We start from the raw sequence: 23696 nt of genomic DNA, 5'->3' as shown, positions 1-23696 counted from the left end.
GTTTTAGGTGTGGTTGTTAATAACTGTGAGTTTGCTGTCATTTTTACTGTTCATATTTTTTATCTTCTTTTTCTTAGGTAAGTCCCTTTAACATTTCATGTAATAAGGGCTTGGTGATGATGAACTCCTTTAACTGGACCTTATCTGAGAACCTCAGTGTGTCTTAACAGACGCAATAGGGGCCCCTCGAACTACCCACGACCAGGTGGCTGGTGCGAGAGGTGGCGGGAAGAATGCCTTCCCGACCAATGGCGGCACCGGCGGAGCCAGCAGGCCCCAGTGCGTCTCCTCCCATCCAGGGGAACAGACTGTGACAGGCAGGGACAGGGAGCTCCCCGTGTCCACGCGGGGACCACGCACGCAGGGACGGGGACTTGAGTGGCAAGGAAAAGTGCACAAGAAGCCAGGCCGAAAGGCCAAAACCGCGGGCTCCCGCGAGGTGCATTTCCCAGCTCAGCAGCGCAGGGACGACGAGGACGTCGGCGGGGACAGCGGACAGTCAGGGTCTGCGGGGAGGCCGGAGGCGCTGCTGATGCCCAGACCCCGAAGTGAGGATGGGACCCGGGCGGGCGGGAGCAGGCGAAGGCGATGGGGCCCCGCCGCGGCGCCGCCGGCTCGGGGCCAGGGGACTCTGCGCTCAGCGCGTCCCTAGACCTCGGCTCTCACTGGGCCCACCGCCGCAGTCAGCAGGCGATGCAGAAGGAAACAGCACGAAGTCCCCAGGGGCTTGATTTTCTAACGGGAGGCACAGCTTCCGAGCGGGAAGCACCTGAGGACCAGAAGGTGCAGACCCTTGCAAAGCGTGAAGGACCAAGGTCAGGGCGTCCCTTCGAGACCTGCCTCCCTCCCTGGGGGGTATGCTAAAGTGATGAGCACCTGGCCCCTCCCTCCCCGGGGGGGTATGCTAATGGGATGGGGAGCTACGTGTTCTCGCGAGACCTGGGACCTCTATAAAAGCCCAGGAGGACTGGAACCTGCCCGGGTAACTTCTCAGCGCCAGCAAGGTGCACCGCTTCCCCTGGAGCTGGTCCGGCACCGACGGTTCTGACAATCCGCTGGCAGACCCGAGAGCCCAGGCGACTGCAGGTGGGTTTCCTTTCATTCGGGTCCTTAAACTGTTCCTCCGACAGTGGGGACACTAGCAACTAGGAATGGGGAGGCTTTAGGGAGTGGGGTAAGGGTTCTTCCTTGCATGGTGAATCTGAGCAGAGAGGTGGACAAAAGGCATCTGGTCAATGCTAACTGTTAGTCCGAGAGTCGATATCCAAGGTAGTGGACCCAGCGCTGTGATCTGTGGGAGCCGGCGTGGGGCAGGGGGGCCGCCCTTATAGAAACGGGGTGGCCCGGGCCATAACGGACAGGTTCAGACAGAGTTCAAACACAGTCATTTCACATTTATTGGAAACTCGTTAACAATAGAAAACGGAGGGCAAAGTTATTTATCTAAAAAAAGCAGATTAGCCTCTCAGCAGTGAAGGTTTCAGTCTAGCAGAGGAGAAAATGTTTTAGCCTCAGTGAAATTGCATTGGAAACTGCCTCCTCTTCTGTCCGATGGGAAATGCAAATTTCCCAGAGCAGAGCACCTTCGCTGTGCTTTTCTGCTGCGCGAGGCACGTTAGTCGGTGCGGCACCGATAACGGGGTGGGTGTGGGGAACACTGTCTTTCTGTCCCAGAAGGGAGCAGGGGCTCCAACTACCAAAGGCTCTTAGATCACTCATCCCATTTCACCTGCTGAGCCTCAGCTTAGAGTCCTGTCCTGGCAATAAAAAGTCTCCTTAGGGACCCAGAGGTCCTGGGTGTAGGCAGTCAGGTTAGAGCCCTGCCACAGGGAGTGGGGCAGTCCTGTTTGAAACTTGCCCTGGTGGGTGGGGCAGTCAGTTGTGAATGCAGCCCTGGGGGATGGGCAATCAGATTAGAGCCCCGCCATGGGGGATGGGCAGGGAGGTTAGAGCCCTGCCCTGGGGGTTGGTACTCAGGGGAGGGGGATCACTGTTCTGAGAAAGAGGGGTGACAGGGTTGGACAGGTGGTTGTCCTGAGTGGTCCTGAGGTCCCTTCATGCCCACTTGGGGCAGAAGCTGCTTTAGGAACTTTTCTCTCTGAGGGATTTTGAAGAGTTTTCTCTTTTCCCCTCAGGAGTCCTGCACATTTAGAGCTGAGCAAGACTGAGGCAAAGCTTCAAGTGGGTGTGGCAGATGGCAGGTCGTCACACACAGGTCAGGCCCCGCCAACCCCCGAGGGCCCAGAAGGGGCAAAAGCAGCCGAGGGCCCGGGTGACTCCCAGGGTGCCCCCAGCCGAAGAGGAGGATCCCAGGGTGCGTAGGGGCTTGGTGCTGTGGGGAGCCTGGGGGTGGCAACTGCCAGAGACAGTGAGTGTGGACATGGCAGGTTCTGTGCCCATCACTGATGGGTCCTTCTCCACTGAAGGGACAGCTGCCTGGGGCCATGCTCCCCAGGCAGGTTGGTCCCTTGGATTTCCTGGGAACAACCTCACTTCCTGGCTAGGGTCCTTGCCGCCCGTTTTGTGTCCAAATGATTCCATTTGCTCTAAGTGTCCCTGCTTATACTTGAAACTGTTTCTCCTGCGTTCCTCTCACTAACGCCGGCTGTGGGACCTCCCGTAATATCTCCAATACCTGGTCATCCCAAGACTTCTGCCCTTGTCCCTAACCCATATTCAAGGTCTAGAAGTCAGTCCTCTTAATCTCCTTTCAAATCTGCCTGAGGTTTGGGCTGACCCACTGTCCCCATTATCCACCCTTAGGTGAAATGCAAGGACTGTGGGGCCTTTGGGCACAAGGCAAGCAGCTTGAGGTGTCCCATGAAGCGATGGGATGGGGCCCTAATCCCCCAGCCCCTGGGCTCCCATAAGATGAAGGAGAACCGGAAACTTGGCACACCCCGGGACCCCGGGACTCCAGGGTCCGCTGCAGGGCCGGCGAGGGAGAAGGAGCAGAGGCCCAGGTGAGCACTGTGGGGGTTGGAGCCCAACCTTGGGGGAAATCCATGGGGCTGAGTCCCTTATGCCTCCACCATCTGCACTGCCATCTCCAGGCAAGGACAGGGACAGGGAGAGAGAGAAGGAGACCTGTTTCTCCAGGGACACACTCAGGCGGTCTTTCTCCCCCTGGGGGATCACTGGGGAAGTGGAGGTCTGTGGCAGCGGTGGGAGTGCCTGGGACTCTGAGATGGACAGGCAGAGAGGCCATGGTGTGGAACGAAAGTCCTTCATGGACAAGTCTGGAGGGCTCCCTGGGGGAGAGAAGGAGGGAGGGTCTGAGGTGAGGGGAGGGCCAGTGCGGCAAAGGCCCCTGGCCTCACTCCTGGGCTCACATGGGAACGGGGTAGGGCCTGGGCCACAGAAAGGTTGGTGTGCACTGGGGACAAAGGGTGGTGTGACTTTCACTCACCATATTCTGTCCTGTAGCCAAGATGACCAGAAGAGACAGGCTCTGCTCCAGAGATTTCCCAGAAGGCCCCTGGAGAGGCTGCAGGCACCCTGGAAGGATCACACAGAATCCTGTGACTACGTGAGGGTGAGTGTCCCTGGTGTCCCATCTCTTTTTGTCCTCGGGGTCACCTAGACTCCCCTCAGTGTGCTCCTGAGGGATTTCTACTGGGACCTGGCTGGTTCCAGGAAGGTAGTTTTCTGATGTCACCTTCCGGGGTGTCTCTGATTGTGCCTTACACTTGCATGTGGGCCGACAGTGTGCTGCTGGAGGGTGAGGTCATGATCTCCCTAGATGTTTCCAGAAGGTGCGATCCCTTAGGGGAGAATGGGCATGTGGAAACTGGGACCCCTACACCCAAAATACCTCCCAAGCTCATTAGTTTTCAAATTGCCCTCAAACACCCTGAGTTAGTCCTCCCTCCCCTGAACGCGGGAAGCACAGGGCTTGTTTCCCCTTCGCTAACAGGGGATGCTTGGAAGAACTTTGTTTTTTGACTGCTGGCAGGATTGGTGTGGGGGGGACTTGGTGACTTCTGTCCCAGTGACCAGCTCTGAGGTCAGCAACCTGCTCACCTGTACCCTGACTGTGGGCACAGCAATTTCTGTGTATGTCTCATTTCAAGAAATTCATTTTCCTACTGTTTTCTCTTATTTTGTCCTTGATGGAGGGGGCATTCTAATGTGTAAATTCTTGTTGTTTTCGCCTCCAGCACCAAAACCAGCCTCTGCCCGTCTACAGGACGCAGAGGAGATGTGTGGGAGACCCCGGTCTCACCAGTAGGTCCCTTGTCTGGAAAGCTGACATGACATTCACAGTGACTCCCATCCACAGAGCTGAGAGGAGCACCTACTCACCACGGGGACTAAGTCAGGCACAGCGAGTGCCTGTGACTGAGAGCCATCACCCAGAAGGCACAGGCTTTGTCCAGGGTCCTGGCTCCAAGTCACATGGGCCAGGTGATGCCCTCATCCCTCAGGCACAGGCCAAGCACCCCGATGTGAAGCCACCAAGCGTCAGACCTGCTGTTGCTCACATTTCTGGCCAGGACTCCAAGGTCAGCCTCAAGGCACCTGGCAAGAGGGCTGCACAGAGCCCTGTGCCCACCTGCCAGAACCCCCGAAAGAAGCCCAGACTCGGCTCCTGCCCACCCCCCCAGAAGAGCATGCCGAGAGCAGACCCGGGCTGTGTCCAGCCCCTCTGTCCTCCAGCAAGTGCTCCTGCGCTCAGACCTGCACCGGCACCTCAGGCACCCAGGAAGACACCTGCCCGGGGACGGTGTGCTGACCTGCAGCCTCCACACAAGGAAGCTCCCCGGGACACCATCCACAACTGCCTTGTGTCCGAGCACCCTGCGGCTCCCCAGGGACGAGGCAAGCCCCTCAGAATGGTCTTCACAAGGTTAAAGAGGGGCCAGTGGAGCTCCAGGCTCCTGACCACTCCCTCCGTGTGGCCTGCTGAGGAGCTGGCCCCTCCTGCTCGAAGCGCTCCCTCCCCAGGGACGGGAGAGGGACCCTGTGCCCACCTCCCTTCCAGTGTCCTGTATGAGGACCTGCGGGTCTCCTCCTCCTCTGAAGACAGTGATGACCAGTGAGCCGCCCGTCTGCGAGACCTCTCCTCCACACTGGGCATCCTGGGGGGGACTGTGGAACTGGGGAGGGGAAGTCACCAGGAGCAGCTGTTTCTGGGCAACCAGCCATGCCCCTGCTGTGCTGTGTGGACAACTGGTGGGAATCTGGATCATGTTTGGGGACACACACGTGTAAATATGGCTCTTTTTAATGGTGTGGGTTAAGTGATATTTCTCATGGTATTTGTTTATTAAGTCGTGTAGGTTAGGTGATATTGCTAACGGTATTTTTTAGTATGTGAAGTTAATTTTGTAAATTTAAATTGATTATATAGGAAATTAAGTAAGTTTGCTATAGTAGCTTTTAAACTCTACTGTAATTAGGAAGCTAGGTAATGAATTTCTAGAAGGTCTGCACCTGCCGCACTTTGGGGACACTGGGGGCAGGCTCACCTGTGTGACCTGCATGTGGAAGCAGCGCCTGTCCTGAGGGGAGAGTGTCCACTGCGCGGAGTGATTTCAGTGGAAAGCAGGGCGGGGCCCCTTCTGCTGACTTTGTACATTTGTCTATGAAACGTCATAATAAAGTTGTATTTACCAGTCCTTTCCATTTTTAATAAAATTCTACCAAATATATGTTGTAGTTGGTCTTCACTTTTGAGCATGGCCGGTCATCTTAAAACAGTGATTATTTCTCAAAGCGCATTTCACTGAGAGTGGCGGGGAGACTGGTAGGACAGAGAGGCTCCTGGCCGTGCAGGACCTCAGGTGCACTCGGCTGGACAGCGTCAGTACTTAAATATTCAAGATCTGCTCTTGTGAGTCTGATGTAGCTGGAAATGAGATTTGCTTGTGCGCAGGCTGAGTGTGCTTTCGGCCCACTTTGGGCTTAGTTGGTCGGTTTTCATAGACACTCATTCCTGAGTCCCACTCTAAGTAATTTGTAGGTTCTGTGTCTGTCAGAGGGTGGGGCACTAGGTATTTCAAAGTTCCCCAGGTGGTGGTAATGGGCTGCCATATGGGAGAGCCACAGAAAGTGAGGGTCTAATTATCATCTGAGTCATGCTCCCTCCATCCTCTACTTCAGGACAAGTTCAGACGAGGTCAGGGTCAACCCTATGGCCCCATAGAGAGGATTTCCTTAGAAAGAGCACGGGCCAGCTCCTTCCTCCCGCCCTCGAGGAAGCAATTTCTGGTGCAGTCCCGGGAGGGCGAGTTCCCATCATAGTCCATTGTGTGCATCGTCGTGCATTTAGCAGACTCCGCAAGGTCATTTACTCCTCTGCAGAATGTAGTGACGGTCACTATTAGAATTCTCATTATTTATGTCGCAGTGATGGTCATTTTGATCATGGTTACCTTCTCCCGTGATTTTGATCATTACCCTTTTTCTCAGGGGGAATTGTGGTGTGTGAGGTCACACGGCATTCTATGTGGTCTCTCTATCTTGCAGGGTGTCAATGTCATTACAGACCAAGTACACACAGCGGGTCCTAGTAGACATTGTTCGCCATGGTGTCCTTCCCGAGGTTGATCTCTTGAGGTTTTCACGTGCCCTTCGTGGCAGGGACTTTCTTGGGCTTGATGAGGAGACCTCAGTAGCACGTCCTCTCCTTCTTTCAGCTAGGGAAACACTCTTGGATCTCCTGAAAGACACGTGCATAAACGGAAGCCATGGAGTAGAACTCCTAGGACACACCTGTCCAATCCACTTTTGGCGGTTCCGGTTCTAATTGTCACTGTCAATAAATTTGTGGGACAGCGGAGCAGCACAAGGGCAGAGTCCACTCGGCTGCGGGACTCGAGGGACGTGCTCAGAAACGCTAAGTGTCACTGCAACTGTGTTCAAGTTGTTGTCTAGGAAACTCCCCTGCATTCGGTACTTGTGGATCCACACAAAGTTTTTCCTTTACGTATGTTAATCTCTGAATGTGACACAGACCCCTAGAGTCTGGGTGACCCAAGGGAACAAGGGGACGCAAGCGCTGAGGGCGGAAGTGTCCGTGGAAAGGCCGGAAAGGCCCCGCGGCCAGAGGATGGAAGCGAGGCCCCGCCCACCGCCAGCCCCGCCTTCCAGGCTCCGAGTCCCTGACCTGGAGCTTCCGGGTCACCCTCCCCGGAGCTCTGAGGGTCCCTCTGAACCGGAAGCCAGGTTGCCGAGTCGAGGTCATTCTCTGGGGTGTGGCTCTCACTATTGCTTTTCCGACCAGCAGTTTTCTGGCCCTCACCGCCCGTCCCCCAGCCCCGGCTTCTGGAATGAGTGGGCGAGAGGCCAACGCAGCGACTACCCTCCCCGCCGTCGGTGCTCCCGTTTGGGGAACTCCGTGCTGCCGCCGCAGGCCCCCAGGTGCCGGTTCCGCTTTCGGTTCTGTGTTCCCCATCAGCGCCGGCTTAACCTCCGGCACCGGCGCCCTCGGACTCGGGCTTTCTGCCGTATTCCTGCCTGGGGTCTCCTCTTTGCACCCGCTGCTGGGATGAGCGCCGCTGGGGAAGGGAATGCAGACCCCGTCTCTCCCCTGGTTGTCCAGCGCAGGGTCTCCGCAGAACCCCGCTGTCTCTTCGGACCCTCCATCCCTCACTGGATGGACCGGGAACAAGAGTGTAAAGTACCCTCTATAGGCACCTAAGGAAATCTGATCGGCTTCATAAAACGGCTTCATAAAAGGGAGACTTTAGTGCTGTTAGGCAGCGATTTTCAACCTTCTTCCTTTCATGGCACATAAACAGATTACTAAATTTCTGCAGCACATCAAATATATATATCTTGGGTTATCTGACAAAAATAGCCATCATTTTGATTTATATACAAATAGTACTAGTAGTAATTACCTACTCTTTTTGTTCCAAAGTGACTTTTTAAAAAAATCAGGTGACTAGACCTGTATATAAGGATTTCTGGTACCAAGAATTAACCAATGAGACGCCACCTTATTATGGACAAGACCAATAAGATGCAACGCTATTATGTGTGCTATATATTCATGCTTCCAGACAGGGCATCCACATCGGTGGCAGCGGGTGTGCTGGCCATTGTCATTTTCTTACTTGACAATCTAAGGGAAAAGAGGTCAATGCCCTGACTAAATAGTCAGGTGTTGCATGTTTAAAAAGTCTCAGGGCACACCGATTGAAAATCGCTGGTGTATGGCATCAGTAAAATTAATTCCTGACAAGAAATGCCGTAGGAAGACCATGAATTACAAAAGTGGTCCTGATACTAATGATATCAATTCTACTAATGTTACTATTGAGAATAACAATAAATAGGGAGGACAGGGTACAGAATACACTAAGTGCATGACAAGGTCACTCCATTGGGCCTCACGCGGTGGGTGAGGGTTGTAGCCCTGGGCCTGCTCCTGAAATATGTTACAGAAGGCAAAAACGAACAACCGAAGAAGAAGAAGAAACACAGCCTGGAGGAGGGTCTGGGACAACTTGGGGGACTGTGTGCAAACCTCTTGAGGACAGGCTTAGGGGGCAAGGACGTGTGGAAGCCTGGTCAGGGTGCTGCCTGCAGCAAGGGCACGCACCGGATTCAGGAGTCGGGCCCCCGTGATGCAAGGCAGGACTCCATGTGTCCACCTGGAATGGATCCGTCCGGCCCAGGATGGACGTCTAAGCCCCACCACTGCCTCAGCCCCGCGGCCCACATCTCTCCTGCATCTTTCCCTCTCAGGCCCTTGGAACTCCCAACTTCTCAGTTCACATCCTCAAACATTTAAAGAGATCAGATGTGCCTTCAGTAGGAGTGTTGCCCTTGGTGCTCCCATCCTACAAAGGACACAGCCTTCGGAGGGGCCCTGGGATCCTGAAGACTTGGGAAAGTTCGTGATTGCACAGAACTCCCCAATAAATGCTCAGAACACTTGACTGCATCTTGTCTAAGAACCAAAACTTGACAACAGTAAATAGATCTCAGGGAAAATAGGGCTTATATGCAGAAGGAATCCAAGTCTGCTGAGGTGGAAGGTAACATAAGGACTGATGACATCCCATGGATATTTGTTGGTGGTGGTTAGTACATTAGCACCCTAGCTAGAACGATGTCACAAATGAATGGAGACAAAAATGAGACTGGTGTGAGCTGAGGAGACATGCTATATTTTTTATTTATAGATTAAACTATACCTTCAACTTGGATTAAAAGAGACCAAAGGGCAGCAAATGGAAATAAAAGAAGTACGAAGTAATTTAATTTTTAATTCAAATTTCAGGTGTGGTGGATACCATAACCTGTTTAAATGCTAAGAAAATGGATCAGATTGAGAGAGAATCATTTCAGGTAAAGTGTAGACATGTTAAACTATGACATAAAATTAGTAATATAGCAGGAGGGAATGGGAACCAAACTCAAAAGTAGAAGTAAATTACCTAGCTGGGATTAAAAGCATTTATTTCCTGTTGTGAGGGAGATGGCGCAGCCAGTGAATGACAGTGCAGAAATATGTGAAATCGCGTGTTTGAAAGAATCTACCTGCAAAGTTACCTACTTCCCGGTGAAACAGTATCTAAACGACCTGGTGAAAGTGAGAGAAAAGAGGAGCCTGTGGAGAATGAATGTTAATGGCAAAGCTCTGAAATGCCCTCTAGTGAGCACCCGAGAACCATCTGACGTTGACCTGCCTGACCTAGTAGGGTGGCCAGGGAGTTTTTAAGAAGTGTGTCCTCAGATACGATGGACTACTTACTATGTCTCTGGTTTAATGATTTCCTCTTGGGAACCTGGAATTTTAAGCCAGAAGAGCCTCCCTCTACAGTCATAACAACTTCTTTCAAAGATACAAATCAACTGTGAATGACAAAGAAGTAAAATGATTTATTGTATTTTACTAACTAGTAATGTTTCTATTTCCCCACTACCCACAGAAATGAAGTATAAAGTCATCTTCTCAGGGTTTGGGTAGTTAATAAATTCTTAACATGTATTTGAAAGTTCTATGTGGCCAGTGCCCTCACACTCAAATTCTGCATCCCAGTACTGTATCTTGGATGTCACATTATTATTGGTGTTTCAGATTTCTTCATCTTTCATTTTATCTTTAAGTCCACATTTCCTACAGAAAATTTCACCCCATGTCCACAGAACCCCATTGTGGCTGATGCTCTGCTTCTGTTCCAAGACATGTAATATTTCCTATACAGAGAGTGTACTCAGAAAAACCTTTAAGTGAATAAAGGAATTAATGGATCTTTCTATTATCTCTTCATAATGTCCTTAGCAGCTTTGCCCTCTAAGCTCCAAGTTTGCGGCAGAGTTATAATCTCATACTCGTCTGGACAATCTAATCCAATTGAACAGAGTGTAGCCCACAGATAGAAGCCCTGTTGAGGTTGATTGTTATCAGTGCAATCAGGGTGTGTCCTCGGAATGTACCCTCCTGTATATTTACTAACTGTCTTCCCAGGATAAAAGGCAGTCAAACAGGTCCAAAGCCTTTGCCCAGGAAACAAGGCGCTGAGCAGTAGGGGAATTTGGAAGAAGAGGAATTGGCTTCTTTGTGGACCTGGCCTCCAAGCACCCATTTGGCATCACCACCTCCTCCAGTTTGGCGTTGTGGTGAGTTCTCCAATGCTAAGACATGAGCTGGCTCATCCCCTTAATATTTTATAAGTCATATCAAAGCTTCCCATGATCGTTCCATTTTATTGCATCAATGTTCATGCCATCCACCTCATTTCTGATCATTTGACTATTTGTGTTTCTTTCCCATTCTTGCTTTGAATCTATTTGCAATTTTAACCACTTACCTAGATCTTGCTTCCCAATACAGTAATTGCAGTAATTGCCAGAGGCTCAGACTCTGTAAGAGGCGGGATGCAACACTATTTCAGGAGTGTCAAGTGCTCAATCCTAGCATCTGGAATAGGGCTGGGCCATTTTTAGTGCAGAATGTATATAAATTGTGGGACCTGGTGGGGATTTTCCAGAATCTAAGAAAGATCAGCTCCTAGGTGTTCCTTTTATGGGCAGGTCTCACCTGAGCTGTGACCACCTTCCCTGCCTCCTGTACCCGCACAGGCACAGCTCAGGGGTGCCTACATACATTCTTGATTTCTACCCATAGGGCCACACTGTAGCACGTGATAGGGGGTCCCTGGATATCAAACAGGATTGACTGATAGATTCCCATCATTCTACAGAAGGAAACATTTGATGGTAAAAAATAACATTCCATTTCATCTAAATTTGCCTTGAAGTCAAAACTAAGCACAATTTCACAGCCAATTCCGGATTAGTTTTCCAAACCCTTCCCTCCTTATACTCCAATGACTAGCTAACCTTGTTTATTGTGTCCTCAGGCACTGTGAATATTCCTGGGTACTGGATGCATCCATGCAGTTAGAACATCCTGCACTCATCTGGGGCTAGTTTTTCATTTCTGATTGAAACTGACCCTTTGGGGTGATTGGGAAAAGGGCAAAAATTTGAGAGAAAACTTCATCAGAGGAGAGTATTATTTCAAGACAGAAAAGACATTGTGAGGGCAATTAATTGTGAATATATAGAGATGTTTCTGTTAATAGAGATTTCCAGGACTTGTAGCCAAGACAGAGGTGTAGGTAGATACACTGTACCTCCGGTGCCTTTGATCCCGCCAGATGGAATACAATGTGGAGTGCATGAACTTTACCATAAAATAGGTTCTTAGTTGCTTGGTATCCAGGCCCATGGGGAGTTTGAGACAGGACGGGGTGAGGGTCCAGAGGGCTCCATGGAGGTTGGAGAACCCCTGCAAGAATAATGACACCTGAGAAATTGTGCAGTGTTTACCTGCAGGTGGAAACCAAAGCCTACAGAGGGCGTGAGTCAGCAATTGCTGTGCTTGGAAATCAGGGAGGGAATTGAACAATTGTAGATATCATAAGCTCATTAGCATAGGAATCTCAGTCTTCATCAAGTTCTTACTGGTAAGATATCTGTGTTTTGACCTTCTTTGTAGCAACCACAGCTACAATCCTATTACAATTGACCCTGGAGAGCAGAGACTTCTGCCTGTAATTCTCAGAGTGCAACACGTTTCACATTGTCAGGCTGGGAGGGGGAACACACCCAGGTGAACACTGGGGCTTTGTGATGGGTGGGTCTGGAAATCATGCACAACACTGGGGTCTCATGGCTTCTGTCTCTGTGCCCAGCTTTGCCTGCTCAGTGCTCGGACCGTCTGTGAGTGAGAACCCAGAGAAGGACACCCGGCAGGCGGCTTACTGACCATGCAGCCCCTGGTGAGTAGCGGATGCCTCTTTCTGCTCTAAGGACACCCCCAGGGCCATCAGATGGGCAACTTTTTCCTATTGGCAAGGATGTCCAAGTGCAAGCACATGGAAGTCAGGCACCTGAGCTCCAATTAAGTTTGCCCAGAAGTGCGGGACAGCGATCATGAGTCAGGAGCTCAGCGGTAACGGACCTCCTTCCCCACACCACACACATTTATGCCAGGCTTCATTAAGCTTGCCTGTTCACAGAAGAGATAAGAGAAGTTTCCTTTACCTCACCCGGTCATGGCCTCCCTGGCCCATCACTAACTCATCAGTCCTGTCTTTGGTTGTGATGCGTTCAGGATGGCGATGATTGCAAATGGTAGAGATGGAGGAGGAGCAGAGCATGACAGGCCAGTAGAAAGGCCATCGAGTGAGCACATGCGAATAAGTAATCAGGGTTAGGAGACCCGTGGTGAGGGCCACTCGGTGTGGAGAGGAGCAGGAGAGGGTGAGTCAGCAGGAGGAATCGGTGGGTTTTCCCCCATTTTAACTCTCTTCCCTTTATCAGAATGAATTTGCACTTTTGAAAATTTCTAAGAAGTATAACTGAAGTTATAATTCTCTGTCTTGCCCAATCCCATTTTTATCTCTTAGTACAATATATACAAGTAGGGAATAGGATTTTCTTAATTGTGCTACATACAATGGAGAAGGGGTCTAATAGGTAGAGCAAAAGTTGGGCCCTAGGTAAATATTTGAAAAACTGGGTGGGCCAAAAGCAATCAAAAGACTTCTTTTATCCTTTAGCACGGAGATAAGATAAAGCCACCAGGGAAGCAGGGATAACTGCTGTTTGAGGTCCCAGATAAAGTCAAGAATGGGGAGGCCTCATCCCACAAAACAGTCAGCTGGGACTGTCCTTCAGCACAGCCTCTCAGAGGCCCTGGCCTGTGCTGCTGAACCTCCCCACCTCTTGTTTGTTATGCTCACCTGAGTCCTGTAGCTATAATAGAGACACACCTACTCGTACCACATTCTGCATAGACTTGTTCAGTTCTGAGGGACGCTAGAGATGCTTTCAAGGCTCTTTGACATTTTAATGATGTATAGAGCAATGTTTTGTGGTTAATGCGGGGTTGCCCGACAAGAAATTTTCATATATTAGTACACTGAATCTTTCAACACTCATAACAAGTAATGAAACCAGCTTATAGATGAGGAGCCGGAAATTCCCCTAGGGACATAATTTCAACCAATGGTTGGGGTTTTTTCTTTTTCTTTTACTTCATTTTTTTATTTTTTATTTTTATTTTTTAGTTTTATTTATTTATTTATTTATTTCCTGTTATTCAGTCACAATTGTCTGCATTTTCTCCCCATCCCTCCACCCCACCCCAGCCAGTCTCACCTCCCTCCCCCACCTTTACCCTCCCCCCTGATTTTGTCCTTGTGTCCTTTATAGTAGCTCCTATAGACTCCTCGCCCCACTATCCCCTCCCCACTCCCCTCTGGCTATTGTTATTTTTTTATTGCTGTTCAATTACAGTTGTCTGCATTTTCTCCCCTTCCCCCCAATGGTCATGTTTCAGAAGGACCACATCACGGTCATTGTTTGGTTTGTGATGAATCTATCGTGTTAATCACCTGTCTGGATGTTCTAACGACCAGGTCACTGAAACACCCTCAGGTCGTACTATACCACAGCTCATGCGAGGCGTCTTTACAATATATTATCACCAACTCAGTGTGTGTCTGTTTCTGTGAGTGTATCAGAAGGGCAGATGCCAGCTCAGCACTGACAGTTAACCGAGTAGAACCCCGAACACAGATTGATCTGTCCACACACCCAGCTCCCCTTCATTTCCTTGGTGCTGCTGTCTCAGCTTCTTCTGCACACTGGCAGCAATTGGCCTGTGTGACCTGAACTGTCCGTGGTCTTTTAGGAATCGGTGACCCTCAAGGATATAGCTGTAGACTTCACCCATGAAGAGTGGGCCCTGCTGGACACGTCCCAGAGGAGGCTCTTCAGAGATGTGATGCTGGAGAGCATCAGTCACTTGGTCTCCGTGGGTGAGTCGTGAAACCTGTGTGTATGTGTGTCTGTCTATGTGTCCATTCATTCACACACCGAGCAGGCACACAGAACCGCTGCCACTGTCCCAGCCTTGTCGCTGCCCTGAATCTCCCAGGACCCTCGTAACTGCTCAGAGGGAAGACGTTTGTTTTGCATTTTGTTTTCATCGCCACACTAGAATGTCACCTTGACCACAACTTCCTATCCTTTGGCTATTCTGTCTCCACCCCAAGAGCAGAATGGGAAAATCAGTGGATAGTGTTAATTCATAAATGATTGATCAAGTATTTTAAAATATTCATTATGTTCTCATGTATTTGGAGGCTTAAGACCAGAGCACTGAAAAGACAATAATTTTGATGATTCTTGTAGAACTTATGTTGATTTGGTTCTGTTTGAAAATAATATTCCACCCACTCTGGAGGCATTAACATCTCACCTTTGGAGAAAACTGAGCATTCTGAATTCTGTCTTTGAACTTGATCCCGGGCACGAGCATCTAACAGTCATCCTTGTTTCCGCCACTGGTCTGGACCTCTTCCCCGGCTGGCGGAGGAAAATGGCCATGTTTCCTTGTTGACACTGTTGTTGCAGGACTGACCTGCAGTCATCTCTTTACCCCTCCCCAGTCCCCTGCCCTGGCCTTGGCAATAGCAACGGTTCGTTAGCACAGAACCCAAACCCACATTCCTCCCGTCCACAAACAGGGTATCAGTACTGCCCATCAGATGTGACTTTCCAGCTGGAGCAAGGCAAAGAGCTGTGGGGGGAATGGCCTGGGTTTCACCCAGGCCAGAGTGCAGGTGAGCAGCAGGGGTCAGTGTGCCAGGTGGGCAGGTGTCTGCTCAGTGACTGAGTGTGTCCTGGGATGTCAAGGGAAGGTCTTGGGAAGTGAGTTACACATTCTGAAACATAAGGGCAGACATTGGGGCAAAATGCCTATGTCATCGTTTCCTGCATAAATCAATCATAAAGCATGAGTCCTCCTGCCATTTTCTTTCCCTTTAGGGGAAAGAATGATCCTGTGCTTCTTGCAGGTAAACTTTCACATAGTGATTCTCGTCCTAATCTTCCCATCTAAGTTTTTGCCACCATATCTTGACCAAGTTCCTTTTTTTCATATTTCAATTCTGATCTTTTTATCCTAATTGACAATGACCATTAAAGTGTGTCTACTACCCAAAATATTTCCTTTCTTATGCTTTCCCTCATGAAGTGACAGGTTTTGGAACACACCTACCTATATCGATGTTGGTGCATTTCTACCTTTCCATTCCCCTAATGCCATTCTAACCACTTATACTGTTTCAATCATTTTAGCAATGAGAGTTCCCCTTAAGAAACAAGAAATGATATTAATACACCAGATCAGGAAGGAAGGCATATCGCCCATGATGCCAATGGTAAGTTTCATAGCTGCGAAACTCAGTTATCTGGATTAAATACATGGCAATGAGTTAGTAATGAACACAACAGTCTGAATACAATTTTGTAATTAACTTGGGATTAAGCTCTTCCCAAGATAAAATTTTGAATAGTTTGAAATCAATGAAAAAAATCACATGAGCCAAAACAGTAACCTGGCATCTGAAAAAAGACAATATCATAAGATTTGTTCATTACCTAGTCATTGAAACATACTAAAGTCATATCTAAAACGTATCAGATAACTCCGTGGTAGGGATACTACAAAAGAGAAGATCCCTGTGCCTGCAGGGGAGTAACGTCACATGGGCACACCAGTAACACTGGAAACCTTTCCACCCGAGTCTATCACTGACAGATACTCTGGGATTTCTATGCAGAGAAAAGAATGGATGGATGGATGTGGGCAAACCATTAAAAGCTTTCCTTCTCCTTCCACAAAGCAGACATCTCACACTCCAGAGGATCCTGCAGAACATAGTGATTTGAGCAATGCACTTGCTCCTAGACATGCTCCAACTCGATATTCGTCAATTCGCACAGGAAAGAAACATTATGTCAGCCCACAGGGTGCAAAGCCATCTAGTGAGGAGTTCTGCGTCCATGGCCGCAGTCGCACTCACAGCAGAGGTAAGCTATGTGAGTGCCATGTCTGTGGGAAAGCCTTCAGCCACGGAACTGGCCTCAGACAGCGTGAGATGACTCGCACTAGGGAGAAACCATTTAAATGTCACCTGTGTGGGGATGTCTTTTCACAAAGCTCTGACCTTAGAAACCACAGTCGAGTGCACAGGGGAGAGAAGCCCTATGAATGTCCCCAGTGTGGGAAAGCCTTCAGTCAAGGTTCTTACCTTAGACAGCACGAGAAAACTCACTCAGGGGAGAAACCATATGCATGCCACCTATGCAAGAAAGTTTTCAGTCAAAGATCTTACCTTTGGAAACACGAGAGGACCCATTCTGGGGAGAAACGTTATAAATGTCATCAGTGTGGGAAAGCCTTTAGTCAAAGCTCTGGGCTTAGCCAGCACAAGAAAATCCACACGGGGGAGAAACCACACATATGTCTCGTGTGTGGGAAGGCTTTCACTCACAGCTCTGAGCTCACACGGCACAACAGGACACACACTAGAGAGAAGCCATATGAATGTCGTCGGTGTGGGAACGCCTTCAGTCAGCATGCTAATCTCAGACGACACGAGAGAACCCACACTGGAGAGCAGCCATACACGTGTCAGGTATGTGGGAAATTCTTCAGTCATTGCTCCTCCCTTAGACGTCATGAGGGAACCCAACACCGGACAGAAAATCACGCAGGCCTTCAGTAAATATTCTGACCTCACATGACATGGCATCACACACATAAGGAAGGTGGAGGAACATCCATCACAGCTTAACGTTTAAACACAACAGCAGACTGATGCATTAAAGAAACGCTGTGTGAACAATGCAGAAGATCCATTCATCATCACACTCCTCAGTCCAGAAAAGCATTTTACGTGGCACTGGATCCTTCTGTATGGTATCTATGTGCCAAAGCCTTCAGTCATTGGCCTGATCTCAGACACCATGACAGAACTTACAAGTGAATATTCTGATATAGATGTTTTCAGCAACAATGCTAAACATTAAAGACACTTGATGCCTTGTTCAGAGAACTACCTGTAATGCTCCGTTTATCATTTTCATAGACTGAGCTAACTTCACATGAGGAGCCCCTAGGCCTGTGACCACTCTTAGCAAAGAGTCAGCCAAGTGGCAGGTTTGATGTGCACAGAGAACTCAGTGAAGGACTGAGCACTAACACAGGACATCAGAGGGTGAGGCTTCTGGAAGAATACCCCCATTCTTCCCAAGCACTTGCCCTGGTGCAGTTATTCAGTGTCAGGTCACGGGAAGTCCTCCGTTTGTGTAGCAACATTCACGGTACCGTGAGGAATCACGGAGTGCAAGACACTCGCCGCACTGGGAAGGCAAGCCCTTCTGTGGTGGCTTAGGTCGCAGTCCTCTAGAGATTCCCACGCCAAGGAGAGAGCCATCCTGAGATCAGAGTAGAGAAATGTTCCATTAGATTTCATAGCAGAAAATACCAGCATGTGTGTGTGTGAAAACTTCCAAAAGAATCCTGTAACACCCAACTCAGTAAATACCCGAGACTTTGAGAAAACACCCATTTATAAAACTTGTGGCATAAAATGTAGGAGACTGAAGTGGTCAGAAAATATCGAGTGCAGAATTTTGTGCAAAATTAAACCTTTTCAATATAGCAATGCTCGCACAGAGTTAAACAATAAAATCTGTTGCTACTGAAGGTAAATGTTGGTGTTGTCCTTCCTTTCCTGGGTTTTGAGCACACACCCAGAGGCCTGCACCCCCGAGCACATGGGTAGGGATCCAGGCTGAGGCCCACACACCCCCTTTCCCCAACAGCTCTCTCCGCAGTCCTCAGTTCTCCCCTTCCACCTCCCTTCCTACAGAATCCCTCTCCGAGCTTCAGCCCTACACACTCGGTGTCTCGTGGTGCTGGGTCCCCGCACAGGGAACTCCATGCGGGCAGTATCACAGGTATCTCGTGTGAAACTCTTGGTGGGCCCTCAACGTATGTCTCCGTCAATGGAAGCAACACAGAGACAAGGGACAGACAGCGCTGCTCACCTGGCCCACAGAAAGTTTCTCTAATTTTGTTCCAAAACCTCTCGGTTGAGCTACCGGGGAAAAACAGGGAGCTCCACAACCCCGCCCCTTACTTAGATAAGTTCTGATTTACCCAGCCCTGAGTCATCCCTGATTAGACCACAGCCCTTCTTCCCTGCTGCAGCAGCTTAGAGAATAAAGCTGCAGTAAGATAAGTCCCTAATCCTATCAACCCCCAGGTAAGCTGCTTATGTATTTTTTAATAATTAACACAATGTGCTTTCCCCAAGCAAAACGGGGCTTCTCACAAAGGGGATTATTCCATTCTGTCCCCAGGGCTGGGAGTGTTGCACTTCAGCAGAGCTAACATTGAACCTCAACACCAAGGGAAACGCTCCCAAGATACCCTTGGCTCACCTGTGCTCTGACCAATAAGGCAGTCTCCAAGGGGGACTATATACAGATATACATATATGTGTGTGTGTATATATATGTCCCCAAGGGACTCCAAGGTTGCGGCAGGGTCGGAAAATGTAAAGCCGTCTGTGAGGGTGATGAGGAAGGAATTTTATCCTCTGCCTAAGAAAGTACACGTTTCCACCTCTGACCCCCCACATTGAAGTCAGCGGCAATTCTGACCTCCTGAGAGACCGAGCAACCTGTGTGATTTCCCTTCTGTGCTTCCCCTGGAAGCCAGGCCCACGTCAGCTTAGGTGCACAGGGAGCCACTGCTTCTGATGAATAATGGGCCCAAAGGCCATCCTGGGACTGTGCCTCTGGATGTTGTAGGTCACCTCAGGTGTCCAAGGAAAGGTCCCATCCTCAGCAGTAAATCTCAGAGAGGGCAGCCATCCCCCTGAAAACAGGCCGACATGTCTAGCTCCTTCACAGAGGCTCAGGATCTTGGGTGCTCGCTCAGTGTACCCCTGCTGTCCCCGGATCCCAGAGGAAGCTGCTGACCGAAGCGATGGGCTAAGATACCAGAACTGAGGAAAAGACCAGGTGAGGCTCCCAGGAGGACCAGAGGGCAGAGACCCCAGTCAGTTAAGGATGGCGTCCTGCTGGACACATCACGTGCAAAGCAGGTGACCCTCAGAGTCAGGGAGGGTCGGATATAGCCTAGGAGAGCCGCCTGCCCTGTAGAGGTAGTGCCCCCTCCCCCACCCTGACCTGAGACCCAGGGCTCTCCAAGGGCTGCAAAAAGGGTCCCAGTTGATAATTCAACAAAAAGAGAATATGTCCATCTTAAGATGGCTTTCTTTAGAAAATATCATCCTATAAGAAGTCATTGCTTCATTACATTCATTATACAAACATTCACTGTGGATTTCATAATTTACCAGACTCAAAACCCAATACCCTGCGGCACCGTGTCTCCCTCTGAAATGGCTGAGGAAGAGGGAGGTGCAGCTACAACTAAACGTACAGCCCAATTTGAATAAGTAAACACAATTTACGCAGTAGGAGGATGGGCGGAAAGGCGACGCTGACACAGCCAATAACACTGCACTGTGACCACGATCCCTACAGTTAGTGGGGTGCGCACAGTGGGAGTTTCAAAACACCCAGCCACTGCATTGTAGCCTTACATAACTAATGCAAGTTTGTATACCCATAGTCTTAAGTAACATATGCTATAATATGAACAATAATTACTGACGATACCCTCTACAAACAAAAACCAAAAAAATCAGTTCATCATGGACCGTTAGGAAAGCCTTTGGAGACTGTTTCGGAAAAAAATGTAAAACACCCTCATTGAAATATGAAACATTAAACAGAGGGTAATTACACATATTCAGAGGTAAGAAAAATTTTCACAAGAAAACATTATTGATGACATTCCAATTTCTAACAGATGCCCTCTGTAACAATTAGGAACCAAATGAACAATTAATAACTAAATTAGACCACACAGTGGGTGCAGCTTTGTTTAATTCCTACAGTAAAAGGGACATATTGTTCAGAGAGGACCCGATTAACCGCGCCTCAAAGGCTGATCCTGAGAGTGGATGATCGCACCTCGTTCAGGCGCAGGGTGGCCTGGCGTGAGTTAAGTCCATTGGGGGAATGATCACCAACAGGCAGCCTCTGCGGGAGGGGTGGCCAGACGGAGTCCCCAGCAGCTGTGGGAAATCAGGGCTGGTTCCGCGGAGCTAGGTGAGGAGCCGGCAGGGCGGGGTCCCTGTTCCAGGATTTGGACCTGGGGGTAGGTCAATCAAGAGTATATATAAGGTAAATGCAAAGCCACAGGGAGGTCAAATATGTGCAAATGATGAAATGCAGCCACCACCCAGGTGCCCACAGTATGGAGACCTGCAGAAGCCCACCTGTGTGGGCGCCAGTGGGGGCGAGGGGTGGCGAGCCTCTTTGGAGGGCGCCGCGGTCCGGGGAATGAAGTAGAAAGCGCCCGACCGCGGGATATGAAGCAATCCTAGGACAGAGTCCACGGACCTCAGGGGTCCCCTTACTGGGTCATTGTCATTGACGTAGGGGGTTAAATTTAATTTCCAACTATGTCGTAGAGTCTAACTGAAACATCACTATTACAGTTGTTTATTGCTGTGATCACAGTCGTTACTTTGGGTCTGTGTCACTCTTTTTATGGTAACTTTGCTGAGGAAGGACTTCAGTGGTTTTGGCTATTAGACCTTGAACAGACCTTTCCTGGGAGAGGGTTGGCTCTTTTTCTGATGAAGAGATGAAGTCGCCCGCACAGGCAGACACACACGCAGGTGAGTCCAGGCTACCTCTGCCTCACAACTTGAAACGAGGAGCCTGCCGACTGGGGCAAGGCAGTCCCTCCATGGCCCTCTGGTCTCCGGCCTAGCTGCTGTTCCCTCTTTCCTCTCAGCCTCTTCACCCTCTGGTCCCTCCTGTCTTCTGCACCGGTTTCCCCCCAGTTGGATCCATGCTCTCCTCACAGCTCACGTGCTAGCCTTTGATCCACCTCGGGAAACCGGGAGAGTCACCTTCTCAGTAGTTACCCAGGTGCCTGCTCCTTACCCGGGCCAGGTGCCCCTGTCCTGCCCCCTCTCCCCTCCCCACCCCTCCCATCAGGTCAGGCCCCAGGCCCCCTTGTAACCCAGCACCCCCATTCCTTTCCTTCCCTCTCATTTCCAAACCTCCCCTGCTCTCTTCCTTTCGTCTGCCCATGTCAAACCCTCAGGTCCCCATGCTCCCTTACCTGGGTCTTCAGTCCAATGGCCTCGGAAGGTGCCGTGGAGATTACTGGACTACACGCAGAGACCGCTTCCCTGTCTTCCTCCTCCTGTTAGCCTGGGCTTTCCCTCTGGCTGCACCATTGAGAAGCTCGTTTTCCTGTCTGGGACGATGCTTGGCCATACCACCCCTGTTTCTGGGTGGGTGAGTCACGCTGGCTGGCAGGGCACATTCCACTTCCCTGAGGTTGAACTCTGGCTTGGGTCGGGATGGCTCCTGGAGAAGTCCCCGCTGCTCTAAGGTCCTGCGCTTGACTGAATTCTCTTGCACAGGACATTCCGACCCAGGACCTGTGATGCTGGAGTGACTCTCAGGCCCCTGTTGGGTTGATCCCAGGACTTTCCGCTCCGACCTGAGGCACCTCCGTTTCCTGCTTACAGACACACTCGCACTGCCTCTCTCCAACTCAGTCTCCTGGACGTAGAAGAGGACATACGCACGTTGTCGCAGGGCAGAAGAAGCGTCACAGGCAGTGACCTTCGCGTCATTCATTTTGAACCACTGGCCGTCGGCAGCTTTCACGAAACAGAAGTAATGTCCGCTGTGACAGGACCGCCCAGCGTGGACCAGCACGGCATAGAGCTCGTACACAAGGGGTCCTGAGTTCGGCTGAGACAGGTACGGCTGCAGGTCCAGGCGCTCAGGATAGTCCACGACCTTCTCCGTCTTCCTGCCTGTGAAATGCGAGAACCGTTTCAAGGCCAGGATAAGGACCTTGGAGACAGTGTGCAAAGTCAAGGTCTTGGAAGCAGGCACCTTCTTGAGGCAAACGCTGCACTGATAGCAATTGTCACCGTCCAGCTTTTCGGGTGTCACCAGGAGCTCCAAGGCTTGGGTCACACTCCGAGCCCCCTGGATATCCAGGGCAACGTCCAGGTACGGGTCCAGGGTGTCAGACACGCTGTGGCAGCTGAGACACTGGATCTGAGATCTCCAGTACCCTCCGAATATCTGACGGATCAGGGTGGCGTCCGCGGAGGGCCCGGCCAGCTGCCCAAGCTCACGCAGACAGGCTTGCTGCATAGCGTCCATGGTGAACATGAGATACTCGTGGGCATCTTCTTGCTGGTGTGTGTGGAAGCCGGCAAGCAGCTCCTCCGGGGGCTGGATCGCGTCTCCGGGATGCAGGAGGGCCCGACTCACGTGAACTTGCATGGAACACAGGACGCAGGACGTGGGCTTCAGACAGGTCTCCGAGTGCCGCCGGGACAGCAGGTAGCGGGCCAGCGGCGGGGTGTGGGTCAGGCACTGCAGGGCCGCATTCACGTAGCATGTGTTCCCCAGGTTCCACAGCCCAGCTCCGACCCCATAGGGTGTCTTCCACGTCGGGCCGTTCTGGGTGGGAGCCAGCGCATCACGCAGGGCGCGCACTATCTGGGGCGGCGGCAGCGATGGGTTCTCCGAGCGGAGGCGTCCCGGGCGGGCTTCGGCTGCACCTGCGTTGGACCCAGCAGGGTTGAGTGTTGGAGAGACGTTGAGCTGAGACTCTTCTGCTCGGTCCAGAGATGCAGCCTCCATGCCTCCGCAGACAATCTTCATGAGGTTTGCCACCTGAAAGCTCCCGCTGCAGAGCGAAGCTTACAAGGCCTAGCAGGTCTTGCAATGAAGGGTGAGGCTGGCCCCTCTGCCCTTTTAAGGCCTGGCCCAAGGTCGACCCACCAATAAACTGCCCCCCCATGAATCACTAGGGTGTGGCCACGCCTCCATCCCCGGGAGGCAAAGGAACGCCTTTCAGATATCATTGACTTAAGGACCTCAAGAAGAGATTATCCCGAATTCAAGCACAACCTGGGATCCTAATACAGTTATTCTTATCAGGGAAAGAGAAAGAGATTTGAGACTTAGAACCCCGGCGAGGCTGGCCTTTGATGCCGGAGCTGGTGACTGGAGTTTGCTGTCCTGTGGCAGGGAACGTCAACAGCGACCAGCAGCGTGAGACCAGGATTCCCCCGGAAGTCTTCGGATGGAATGTGGCCCGACTGGCACCTTGGTTTGGACTTCCAGTGTCCGACTGTAAGGGGATAAATTTCTTCTAAGCCACCTTGTTCGTGGGAACCTAATGAAATCGATAAGATGTCCTCATTAAGATGTCCTGTAAGACATCTATTTTTCAAAATGAT

The 23696-nt window shown here is 50.6% G+C and overlaps 2 protein-coding genes across 2 annotated transcripts; one reads left to right on the top strand and one right to left on the bottom strand.

Annotated features, from left to right (window-relative positions):
- The first annotated feature begins 588 nt into the window (after window positions 1-588).
- On the top strand, window positions 589-5042 carry LOC128779875 (putative protein FAM90A23). The gene is made up of 4 exons (XM_071220194.1): window positions 589-783; window positions 2764-2963; window positions 3427-3535; window positions 4161-5042. Exons 1-4 carry the CDS (start codon window positions 589-591, stop codon window positions 5040-5042), a joined length of 1386 nt encoding a protein of 461 aa, XP_071076295.1.
- A 15301-nt stretch (window positions 5043-20343) lies between these two features.
- Window positions 20344-23094, bottom strand: LOC128779873 (ubiquitin carboxyl-terminal hydrolase 17-like protein 6). Its single transcript, XM_053916713.2, has 3 exons — window positions 21702-23094; window positions 20685-20788; window positions 20344-20445 (listed from the first exon to the last, which is right to left on the bottom strand). Exons 1-3 carry the CDS (start codon window positions 23092-23094, stop codon window positions 20344-20346), a joined length of 1599 nt encoding a protein of 532 aa, XP_053772688.2.
- Between the last annotated feature and the right edge of the window lie 602 nt (window positions 23095-23696).

This window comes from Desmodus rotundus, chromosome 13, assembly GCF_022682495.2.
Source record: "Desmodus rotundus isolate HL8 chromosome 13, HLdesRot8A.1, whole genome shotgun sequence".
Lineage (NCBI taxonomy): Eukaryota > Metazoa > Chordata > Mammalia > Chiroptera > Phyllostomidae > Desmodus > Desmodus rotundus.
This window is presented reverse-complemented; position numbering and strand designations above follow the sequence as displayed.

What these genes read in the sequence shown, in the direction of transcription:
- LOC128779873 (XM_053916713.2), bottom strand. Translation starts at nt 23,094, where the DNA reads ATGGAGGCTGCATCTCTGGACCGAGCAGAAGAGTCTCAGCTCAACGTC. An exon ending in CCCACCCAGAAACAGGGGTG is followed by an intron (nt 20,789 to 21,701) that starts GTATGGCCAAGC and finishes ACTCTGTCCTAG; the next exon opens with GATTGCTTCATATCCCGCGG. An exon ending in CCCCACTGGCGCCCACACAG is followed by an intron (nt 20,446 to 20,684) that starts GTGGGCTTCTGC and finishes CCCCTCCCGCAG; the next exon opens with AGGCTGCCTGTTGGTGATCA.
- LOC128779875 (XM_071220194.1), top strand. Translation starts at nt 589, where the DNA reads ATGGGGCCCCGCCGCGGCGCCGCCGGCTCGGGGCCAGGGGACTCTGCG. An exon ending in GAGAAGGAGCAGAGGCCCAG is followed by an intron (nt 2,964 to 3,426) that starts GTGAGCACTGTG and finishes TCTGTCCTGTAG; the next exon opens with CCAAGATGACCAGAAGAGAC. An exon ending in AATCCTGTGACTACGTGAGG is followed by an intron (nt 3,536 to 4,160) that starts GTGAGTGTCCCT and finishes TTTCGCCTCCAG; the next exon opens with CACCAAAACCAGCCTCTGCC.